We start from the raw sequence: 10,964 nt of genomic DNA, 5'->3' as shown, positions 1-10,964 counted from the left end.
CCCCAATAGCGAATAAAGGGTTTCAAAAAAAAGAAACCCTAAAAAGAGAACCAATAAGCCCTTCAAGGCAGCACCGTCTAAAGCTGTTGGTGGTTTATGGATGAAAACATACTACACCACCATCACCAAATCAGTGAGTGACCAGCAAATAGTTTGTTTTCGATTATTTTTGCCAGCTTTATGCAACCAGTAAGCAATTTCTGCAAGAATAAAGAAGAAAAAAGATTGCCCTAGGAAAAAGGACCAATAAGACCTTCCAAGGCAGCACCGTCCAAGACTGTTGGTACCTTTTGACAAATGATGTTAGAAAAGAAAAGAAAATTGATATGAGTGACTGCAAATGACGAAATTGATATGAGTGACTGCAAATGACGACGCGAGACCCAACTTGACCGAGAATTTCTAAGAAACATCAAAAAACCTTCCAAAAACACACACCATCCAATACAAACAACTCTCTCTTACTCCCCTCTCTCTCTTCTTCTCTGGTTCTACGAGAAAGGAAAAAAAAAAAGAAGAAGAAGAAGAAGAAGAAGAAGAAGAGAGGAAAAAATGCCGGTGAATCAAGATCAAAGGTCAAGGTCTAACAAACCTAATGTCATCACCATTCATAGCTGTGCTCAATCAGGAGATCTATCTGCCCTTCAAAAAAAATTACAAGAAAATCCATCTCTGCTTAATGAAAGAAATGCTGTTGTAAGTTCTTCATTTACATTTACCTCTTTCATATTTGGGGGTTGGGGTGTGGGGGTTTCATTTATTGATAATTTCTCTTGAATGGGTTTTCATTTCTTAGATTGATTTCATATGTTATTATCTTTGAAGGTGTAAAGAAAAAAAGAACCCATCTTTCACACTTTTGTTCTTGCAAGGGTTTCTTCAGTGGATCTGTACAATTAATTCATTCTGGAAACCCAAAATTTGTAATTTTGATTGTTCTTGATGATGGGTTTGGTTTGAATTTTGATTTATTTTATTTCAATTTAAAGGGCTTGCAATTCTTTTGCTGATTACTTTGATCTGTGCACACACACACAGACACTGACTGCATTCTTCTCTTCTATGCTGTCAGTTAATTAAAAATGATTCATTTGTCTAATTGTATTTCCTTTCTTTTTTTAATTTCATTGCGTGTATTAGTGGGGTTAAAGCCTGAAAATTGGATACTTTATTCCTGGAGAATTTGTCTCAAGGATTGTATTTTATTGCCCATTTGTTTGGAGCATCCGGTTCATGGTAGTGAATTACTTGTTTCTTCCTTGAAACCATCCGTGATCCGTCTTTCTACTCATCAAATGCAGATGGCACAAACTCCCCTTCACGTTGCATCCGCAGGGAATAAAGTAGATATAGTCAAGTTTTTGCTTAACTGGCGAGGATCAGAAAAAGTCGAATTGGAAGCAAGGAACATGGTGGGTGCTATGGAACACTTTCGCAATTTGTTGAGGAATTAGTCAGTTCGTTTCTAATTGATCCTGATCGGCATTTGGTTTTTCCTTTTGCAGTATGGAGAAACCCCACTCCATATGGCAGCGAAGAATGGCTCCAGTGAAGCAGCAAGGGTGCTTCTTGATCATGGTGCTTTAGTGGAATCTAAAGCTAATGTGAGTCTCCTTGTTTTCAAAATTAATTATTCAGTTGAAATTTGAATGGAGACGATGTCTTGGAAAGGGGTTGTTATTAAGCTCTTCTGTTTGGGTCTTATTTCATTCAGAATGGGATGACCCCATTGCATCTTGCAGTATGGTACTCCCTTCGAGCAGAAGATTGCTTAACCGTTAAGACTCTGCTAGAGTACAATGCTGATTGTAGTGTGAAAGACAATGTAAGCTCAATTCTGGGTCGTGTTTTGCTTTTGGTTACCTATTGTGATGATCTGGGAAACTTATTCATCTGTCGATTGCTTATAGGATGGAATGACTCCTCTAAACCATCTCTCTCAAGGCCCCGGGAATGAGAAGTTACGTGAACTGCTTAATTGGCATCTTGAGGAGCAGAGGAAGCGCAGAGCAATTGAGGCATGCACTGAAACCAAGGCTAAAATGGCTCAGCTTGAAGATGCAATATCTAACATTGTAGGGTTGCACGAACTCAAACTTCAACTGAGGAAATGGGCCAAAGGGATGCTCTTGGATGAAAAGCGCAGGGCTCTAGGGCTCAAAGTTGCTTCTAGAAGGTCTCCCCATATGGCATTCCTTGGAAACCCAGGAACAGGTAACCTTCGACAATTGACATTGACAATATCTGTACAGAATCTGCCTGAGCTGTACTGAAAACGCAGAATCGATTAGTAGTATAACAAAACTTTGCAACTAATGACCCTTTTCGTTGACAATTCATAGAAGTACACGAGTTATATTATTACAAAACTGATGGTGCATATTACACTGAACAGGAAAAACTATGGTAGCTCGAATTCTCGGGAAACTACTGCATATGGTTGGAATTATACCTACTGACAAGGTAACAGAAGTTCAACGAACCGATTTAGTAGGGGAATTTGTTGGTCACACAGGGCCAAAAACGAGGAAAAAGGTATGTCATTGGAAAAACCATATTACTTGTTGTCCCATTTAAGCTGTTGTTTAGCCCCATTAAAAACTGATTGAAAACATGTAGCCTACTCTTACCAAATGAGAATACTGTTGGCAGATAAAAGAAGCTGAGGGAGGAATTCTCTTTGTGGATGAGGCCTACAGATTAATACCGATGCAAAAGTCAGACGACAAGGATTACGGGTTAGAAGCCTTAGAAGAGATCATGTCCGTCATGGATGCTGGGAAAATCGTCGTCATTTTCGCAGGATACAGTGAGCCAATGAAGCGTGTAATCACATCTAATGAAGGTTTCTCCAGAAGAGTGACAAAGTTCTTTGTCTTTGATGATTTTAACTCTGAAGAGCTAGCGCAAATTGTCCATCTCAAGATGAATAATCAAGATATAGTCAGTTTACTCTACGGGTTCAAGTTGCACTCCTCGTGTACCGTGGAAGCCGTTGCAAAACTGATAGAGAAAGGAACAACTGAAAAACAACGGAAAGAAATGAATGGAGGTATAGTGGATCCAATGCTTGTGAATGCGAGGGAAAATTTGGATCTCAGACTTGATTTTGAATGTACAGATAGTGATGATCTTGTCACAATTACCTTGGAAGATCTAGAAGCAGGTCTTAAATCACTTACGCAGTGAGAAAGTAACACATTTACTACTATCTGTTCAGTTAGTTAGCCGGCCATGAAGCAAGCGTGTTCTAAACTATTCTAGCAGCCATTTATAGCGAAACTTAGTAAAGTTACAAGGATGGATTGAGTGGAAGAAAATGCAGATAGTTTTCAAGGTAAAAACTGTTGTGTATATTATTGGTGCAAATGATTGTATTCAATCTGTTTCTCTCTGTCTATGTTGATTTGAAAATAGTTGAGCATGTTCTAAACAGGTCATGAAATTCTTTTGCGGAATTAGAAGAAGTTACAAGTTCTTTTTTTTAATAGTGTTTATTTCTTTATTTTGGGGTGGATTTCATTTCTGTACACCTTGAACAGATATAAATAATGAAGTGAAATTGCAACAAGAACAGCTTAAGTTTTCTTTTTCAATTTGCATGTCTTCCCTTTTGCTTCAGATCAGCGGTCTGTTGCTCATTTGCAGCACCAGAGTTGCTCATTTGCTGTTTTAAAATGTTACTGTTTAATTAGACACATTTTAAGTCTCCTATACGCCCTGACAGGCCGACACAACCCCTTAGTGCAGCAATACACCGGTTTAATGATGAGGGGGATAGGTACACCGGTTTAGCAACAAAAAGGGGATGTTGGGCACAGAACAAAAACTTAGAGAAAAAAAATGTCTTCAAAAAAGAGGGTTCGGGTTGAGCTTACTGAAGAAATGAAGGAACAAGTTTTAGGAGAAAGAATTGAATATCACTTGGCTTATCCAGAGGATACAAGGGGATCAGAAGATATTAATCGAGTAGTAGAATCTGAACCTGATTCTGACCCTCATTATGCAGCTTATTTACGGAGTATACTTGATCTTCAAAAGGAGTACGGCTGTTTTACTAGAGATGAAGGAAGTACTGGGGCTGCTCATGGTTCAAGTTCTTGAGAGAGAGAGAGAGAGAGATGAAGATGAAGAGATGAGCTGTGAAGAGGATGCGGAGAGCAGAGGAGGAGAAGAAGAAGAGGAAGAAGGTAACAAAGCTGAAGCTCATCCAAAACAATAGCAGGATGATTGTTGGGGTGTTATCAAGTAAGTGGATTTTTGTTGTTGTGGTGATTTATGTGAAAAGGGGTACTGAGATTTTGTTATTTTTAGGGTTCATAGTTAGTCTAGCTGCTAGATTGACTTCAAAATGTGATTTAGTACATATATTGAAAGATTGTAAACCTGAGATGAAATGGTCTTGGAATTTGATCTTTGATTAAACCAAAAAACTAAATTAGTAACTGAAAATTTCCCAATTGATGAAGTTTTGAGGCGGAAATTGCATTTCGTTGCTCACTGGAAGATGATGAAACAAGTGATTCGACTCAATCAGATGCTTCATGAATGTTTTAAATTCATATTGTGCAGACCCATCCTTTAGGTAAATCCGTGGTTAACTTGTGCAATCCCGGACATAGCAAATTTTCTAAGTTGCGTTATTCAAAAATGAAATTACAGCTTACAGCTTGCTAACCATATCCAAACAGTAGTCAGACTACCACCAAAAGAAGGAAGGGAGGAGTTCCTCTCAATAAAGACAAAATACGTAGGAGGAGCTCCTTTAGTTGTCTTTTCCCTAAACTGATCAAGTCTGATAGGAGAAGAATAAGAATAGGTAAAATACGTAGTGTTCGGATCAGTAAATAAATTGAAAATCATAACATTTATGCCCCATCATTTGAGAACAAAAATCTCAACTTCTTACTCTTTTGTTTATGTCTGTAGTTTTTGTTTGTGAAAATGCCAGCGCCAGCAGGAAAGGGCAAACAACTGGGTTCATAATAGTGCTGCACCTCAAACTCATCATATTTGGCAAAATTGTGATTTGGCACGTTCCTATTGCAGCTAATAAAGATGAACCAAAGCAACATCTTTATCTCAGCCAATGTCAACAGCCCCTGCAGCTGCTTGTATTACTGGTCGGAACGCTGATGATGAAGCTCGTGGTTCTTGTAAGAAATGTGGCAGTGTTGGTTTTCAGGCTGGTCTTGGTTCTTGGATAAATTTAAGGCGAATGGGGCGAAGGAGTTATCCGAGCAGAGTTCTGAAGAGAGTTAGAGTTTGGATTCTGATGTTGATTCAGAGATGGAGATGAAAGTTGCTGCAAGCAAGGGAATTAAGAAAAAAAGTCGACTCAGATGAAAATGTGGAGGAAGAGAGGAAGAAGCCAAGTAGGTCGAAGAAAAGGACAAGTAGGAGGAGAAGCAGCAGCGACATGAACAATGATGATGAGGGTGGTAGAAGAGAAGACATAAGGATTGTTCAGATGATGACGAGCACCGTCAACTCCATGAAGCTGTTGCTGCATAATTAGCATTCTCATTCTGTAGGTAATTTCTTAAAGCATTGTGTATTTCACAGGTGATTTGGCCTGCAACGGCTGTTAACTTATAAGATGCTTGCTGAGTCTCCTGATTTTAAGAAAAAAATTGAGATAGTCTGATGGTAAAGCTCCTTTAGCTGTCTTTTCCCTAAGTAGTAGGATAGAAGAATAGATAAATTATGTAGTGTTTCAATTAGCAATTACATCGAATATTATAACCTGTCACTTGAGAACAAAAATCCTGACTTCTTAATCTTTTGTTTATGTTTGCAGTTTCTGTTTGTGACACCAGCACCGGGTTTGTGTTCCCGCGAACAACAACGGGTTCATAGTAGCGTTACACTTCAAACTCGCTGCAAAGTGCGATTAGGTACCATCCTTATGCACCTAATAAAGAAGAACCAGAGCGAACTTCTTCGTCTTGGCCAATGTAAACAGCGCCTGCGGCTACTCGTATTACTGCTTCGAACACTGATAATGAAGCTCATGGTTCTTGTTGGAAATGTTCTTTGTGTTGGTCATCTTTTTCTTCAGTGTCATAATTATATTACACAGAAAATTATTACAAAAATAAACGGTCAACACGTTTTGACCATGGTCGCCGACCTGTTTATGGAAACCAGACTACCAAGAAATTACAACTAAGGCCGGATTTATTTTTGGAAGCTGGAAACACTTGGGGGTTAAGTTTCCCAGCTTTATAAGTGTCCAACCTCTGTTCATGATCATTCAGCAACACTCTGTAGTTGGCTAAAAAACTCTTGCTTTTTTCTGTTCATCTTCAACAACGCTCTGTGAAACAAAAAAATATATTCAGAATGGCGTTCAAGGTAGAATCATCTTCTTGTTGCAAGGATAAACGTAAACGTAAGAAAAAAAAGACTTTTAAGGACAGAATGCAGACTTTAGAGAAGATGTTTCATGAATTAACAACTTTATGTGATCTTAGGGGTTTATTGTATGTTAAATCTGAGTTCAATAAGGATGGATTGGTTAGGATACTACCAGAAAACCCTAATCAGCGTCGAGAGATTGTCAGGGATTACATAAATTATGATCCAAAAACAGCAGGGAAAAGAAAAGGGGGTGATTCTGAATGTACTAATGATAACAAGATGAGGAAATTCAGCAATGGTGATGTTAAAGAAGAGAATCAACAAGATAAATTCATTGATCAGAAGTTGAATAATTTATCTGTTGAAGAGATTGAGAGGAATTTGGAGCCCATGTTGGGTATGATTTCAGAGAGAATAGATAAGTTGATGATGGAGAAGAACAAATCTGTGGCAAAGGGTTGTAATGAAGATGATATGGTTATGATGAATGAATTCCCCTCTCCTCCACTTGAACCTTCATCATCTACGGGTTTTCCTAATTACAGTTCTGCTTTGGAGAAGGAGTTTGATTATGATGTTAATCAATGGCTTAATCTTCCTGGACTAACTAATACTAGTACTGATGGTGGTATTATGTTTGAGCCTTTTCCTGACGTGATCGACTTCGAGTTCCAGGCGTTGAGTAATTATGCAGGCAGCTTTACTAATATGATGATTAACTGCTGCTGAACAAAAGACTAGCTACTGCTGCTGACTACTAGTTTCATAATGTTGAATTTGAAATGCAGTCTGTCACCTGCATTGATAATTTCAGATGTGCAGTGTAATATGATCAAGCGCTGAAGACTGCTACTAGTTAGTGCCGATTGCGGAATCACTTCTTTTCTTCTTTTTGATTTTCATTATCCATGTAATGTAATAATTTTGCGGATGCACTTGAGTACTGGTTTCCAAATGTTGAATTGATAATGCAGTCTCTGTTGCGTTCATAATTTCAGATGTGCAGTGTAATATTTTTGATTCTAGCAGTTCTTAGTAGTTCATTCATATTTTTTAGTCCGATGGAGTGCTTTGAATTCCAAAACTTCTACCTGCGAGAAGATAATACTCTCTGGAATGTCTAATGAACCCACTTCGACCACCGGCCTCGGATAGGATTTTCATGACTTGATCTGACACTTTTAGTGATTTCAGGTCGAACTGCACATGGCACCTTTTCAGAGTTGATATACAGTCGAATCTGCAAAAGGTGCTCAAGTCAGTTAATTCAATTTCCATGCACAAATTTGTGCCTAACCCACTTGCCAATTGCAGAAGAAAATATGTCCAACCTTGGAGAACCAGTGTACGCACGAGGCAGAACGATTGTGTAGTTATTGGATTCAGCCGGATCAAAGACTATGACACCTTAATTTCGCTTAACATGCCCCAGAGGTTTAGTAAAACACTGTCTTGTTACTAGGTTACAATGACAACCAGAGTTGGCTATGCATAGAGACAAGACATTACAACAATCAGTTTCATGATAATCTCTTGGAATCGAACCAGCATAATCCAACTTGGGCATTTTATCAGAAGAGCACGCAAAGTGCCTTTATAGAGGAAATGAACAGGTTCAACAAGCTGAGCTTTTCCAGCGTTTCGCGAGTACGGCTCCACAAACTTAAACAAATCTACAAGCAAGCGCTGGACATGGGGTGAAGTCTTCTGAGAATTACCCTAAAACAATTTTGGTATAAATGATAAAACTCCTGTGACTCGCCAGCTCCAGCCACGCGAAACTGAAACCAGGAACTTTCAGTGGCTGCAATGCGTGGAAGGCCTTTGCAAATGCCGTCAGAATCTGAAATTTGGATTACAACTTAACGATTTTAGCAATATCAACTTTCAGCCACACTCGTACTTAACGATTTTAGCAATATCAACTTTAACTTCAATTAGTACTAAAGCTCAGGAAGTCATTATGAACAGGGAGTGGTCATAAACTCACAGGAAGTCATTATGAACAGGGAGTGTCATAAACACACGTCGCCAACATCTTACAGTTGAAGTACATTAACCCACCAAGTCATGTGTTAGCCGTAGACCTACAATTGAATCACCCATCTCATTTTCGATGCGAAATTTTAAATATCATCAGTGGGAGCAATTTACCCAGTTTAAAGCTTATCAACTTTAAATTCATTTGCACTAAAGTTTCAAAAGCCATTATTAACAAAAGTGGGCACACACTCATGTGGACTGTTCACACTAACAATGTACAATTAGCCAATTGGCAATGTCTGTGTCAACATTTACATACTATCCAATTTCAAAACACCCAAAACACCCTTAAGAAAAAGGAACATTGTTGAAGACCGTTGTAAGGTTGTAATAATCATTATAGAGAACTCCTAAACATGACCAATACATCACCTGATAAACCTAAGAATTTCAGTTCCAAGTAGTCCTAAACACCAACACATTTTAAACGGAAAAACAAATTCAACCATACAATGTAGAAGCAATTGAGGAAATGAAAGTTGATATTGATGTCAAAGATGATTCAGGTATAGTAATTGGGGGAGGAGATCAACTGTACCTGAATTATCTATGACATCGATATCAAATTTCATTTCATCAACTGCTTCTAAATGATTGAATTTGTTTTTCCGTTCAAAATGTGTTGTGTTGTTTTTACAACCTTAGAAGAAAGAGCCGGGGTGGTGGTGGTGGTGGTGGTGTTTGTTGTTTTAACAAAAGGAAGCGTCTAGGATTTGAGAGATGCGAGTCTACTGAAGAGGTCTTCGGTCAGTCACGTCTTGCGATAAATACTCTACACGTCTTACTAATAGGGCAGATAGCGAGTGCTCTACTACACTTTTAGAGTATTTAAAGGAAAACACGACTGACAGAAAATCTATTTATTTTAAGGAAATGTCTTTGAAATCTAAAGCCCCGTGGCCATGGCAAAATAAAAACATGAGTCCGGTGTGGGGTGTAAAACTCGAAACAGACGCTAGACGCATGACATCATTCATCAGGTAACCAGTGGCGCATTTTTCTATTCAACTTTAGGACAAGAAAATAACAGCAAATATAGAAACGTTCTGTTGAAGGCAAAAATCAGCTCGTATCGGAGCATCTATAGCTGGATGTGCACAAAAACAAAGAGTTGATGCAAGGGCTGTTGAGGGCAAAAATCAGCTTGTACCGGATCAGTATGAGAATTGATGCAAGGGCTATTTACTTTACTGCATATTTATTCCTATATTACTTGAACAATGCAGTGGCATGAACAAAGAGTTGGAGAATTTGAACAGAAGTTGAACGAACTAGAATAACTACGTGCTTGCGATGCATCTTAAACAGGCGATGATGATGATCACACAGAACAACATCCCAGGGAACTACTGTCCTCTTTTAAACTGAAGCTAAACCCTAGCTAAGTCATGCATGACCGCTTGAGTTTGCTAGTGTTTTCTGATCAAAGCACAACTCCTGCTACAATGCATTACACATAATAGAATATGTTGTAAAAACCGAAACCGAAGAAATACTTCTGAAAAGATATTTGAACCTTTAAAGGATTTAGGATGTGTTTCATTTCATGGCATTACCAAAAAAAAATAAAAAAATAACTCTAACTGATGTGCAAAATGATCCTGAAAGGATTTTGGAGATAAACTGAAAGGAACTTCAGTATATATAGTAATAGACTAGATGTGCAAAAATGATTCTGAAAGGATTCAACACTTCTCTTCTCACCTAGGTATTGCCGCCTCTTTGTTTGTTTCATTGTTACACTGCTTGCCATCCTCTATTGATACTTTTCCTTCCTCAACGCCCTTGGAATGAGATTGATTCTGCTATTCCTTAACATTGATTTTTGGTTTCCAGGAACAGATGCTGCGGTATCACCAAAAACAAACAAGAATTTAAAAACAAAAAAACATTAGTTTAATCGCAACAGTATTTGAATCAGAAGATCAATGTTATCACCTACTAAAAATGATGAAAGGGGCTTGTCGTGATTACCTAAAATCACCATTGTTGTTGAAAGAAACCTTCCTGATTCCCAAACAATCAAATGGATTTGATTTAGTGTAAATGAAGAGAAATAAGTGTGAAACAAAAGCCAAAGGTAATACTACGGACTTGAAGCTGGAAGAACAAACTCCATGGTGAGAGAATAAAATGGTTTTGTGTTGGAAAACGACGAGGGGAAGCGAGAGAAGAAGGAGAAGAAAAGTGTTGAGAGTTATAGGGAAGCGGAGCGGTCAGATTGGGAATTTGGGAACTTGGGAGTTGGTACAGGAAAGTGTGCCACGGTGTACATCTGTTGTCTCACTTTGACTGGTGGAATTGCAATTTCTTTCAACATCTTTTGTATTTTAGCTCATTTTCCTCATGGTAGCATAGCGGTTGCGTTCTCATGTGCGTTGGCGTTAGGTTTTGTTAAGCAATTTGATAGTGTACCATAATGAGCCGGTGTCAAAATACACTCGATCAATTGCTCACGTATAAGGGTCCAAGAGCATAGCTCAGTGGTATCCCATCAATTCCAATAAGGAGAAAGTCAGAGATTCGTTCAATCCCCGCCGTCGTAAAGGTTTGTAGTA

At 38.5% G+C, this 10,964-nt stretch overlaps 2 protein-coding genes and 1 long non-coding RNA gene across 6 annotated transcripts; 2 read left to right on the top strand and 1 right to left on the bottom strand.

The window, feature by feature from the left end:
* The first annotated feature begins 362 nt into the window (after nt 1-362).
* LOC113318002 (protein CfxQ homolog) lies at nt 363-3,564 on the top strand. Of its 2 annotated transcripts, XM_026566130.1 has the most exons (7): nt 368-696; nt 1,302-1,412; nt 1,506-1,604; nt 1,715-1,825; nt 1,911-2,214; nt 2,396-2,535; nt 2,653-3,564. In XM_026566130.1, the coding sequence occupies exons 1-7, from the start codon at nt 553-555 to the stop codon at nt 3,187-3,189; spliced, it is 1,446 nt and encodes a 481-aa protein (XP_026421915.1). In that variant the 5' UTR covers nt 368-552; the 3' UTR covers nt 3,190-3,564. The 2 variants fall into 2 exon arrangements, with proteins under 2 accessions (XP_026421916.1, XP_026421915.1); XM_026566131.1 differs by lacking the exon at nt 1,715-1,825 and having other exon boundaries at nt 363-696.
* A 137-nt stretch (nt 3,565-3,701) lies between these two features.
* On the top strand, nt 3,702-7,371 carry LOC113318003. 2 transcript variants are annotated; one of them, XM_026566133.1, is made up of 3 exons: nt 3,702-4,248; nt 4,930-5,534; nt 5,801-7,371. In XM_026566133.1, exon 3 carries the CDS (start codon nt 6,346-6,348, stop codon nt 7,090-7,092), a length of 747 nt encoding a protein of 248 aa, XP_026421918.1. In that variant the 5' UTR covers nt 3,702-4,248; nt 4,930-5,534; nt 5,801-6,345; the 3' UTR covers nt 7,093-7,371. The 2 variants fall into 2 exon arrangements, with proteins under 2 accessions (XP_026421918.1, XP_026421919.1); XM_026566134.1 differs by lacking the exons at nt 3,702-4,248; nt 4,930-5,534 and adding an exon at nt 5,628-5,649.
* Nucleotides 7,372-7,498: 127 nt separating this feature from the next.
* Nucleotides 7,499-10,556, bottom strand: LOC113318004. 2 transcript variants are annotated; one of them, XR_003344186.1, is made up of 5 exons: nt 10,381-10,556; nt 10,111-10,251; nt 8,354-8,450; nt 7,695-8,206; nt 7,499-7,603 (listed from the first exon to the last, which is right to left on the bottom strand). It is a non-coding gene; the product is annotated as an uncharacterized LOC113318004 (long non-coding RNA). The 2 variants fall into 2 exon arrangements; XR_003344187.1 differs by lacking the exon at nt 8,354-8,450.
* Between the last annotated feature and the right edge of the window lie 408 nt (nt 10,557-10,964).

This window comes from Papaver somniferum, chromosome 10 (genome assembly GCF_003573695.1).
Source record: "Papaver somniferum cultivar HN1 chromosome 10, ASM357369v1, whole genome shotgun sequence".
Lineage (NCBI taxonomy): Eukaryota > Viridiplantae > Streptophyta > Magnoliopsida > Ranunculales > Papaveraceae > Papaver > Papaver somniferum.
This window is presented reverse-complemented; position numbering and strand designations above follow the sequence as displayed.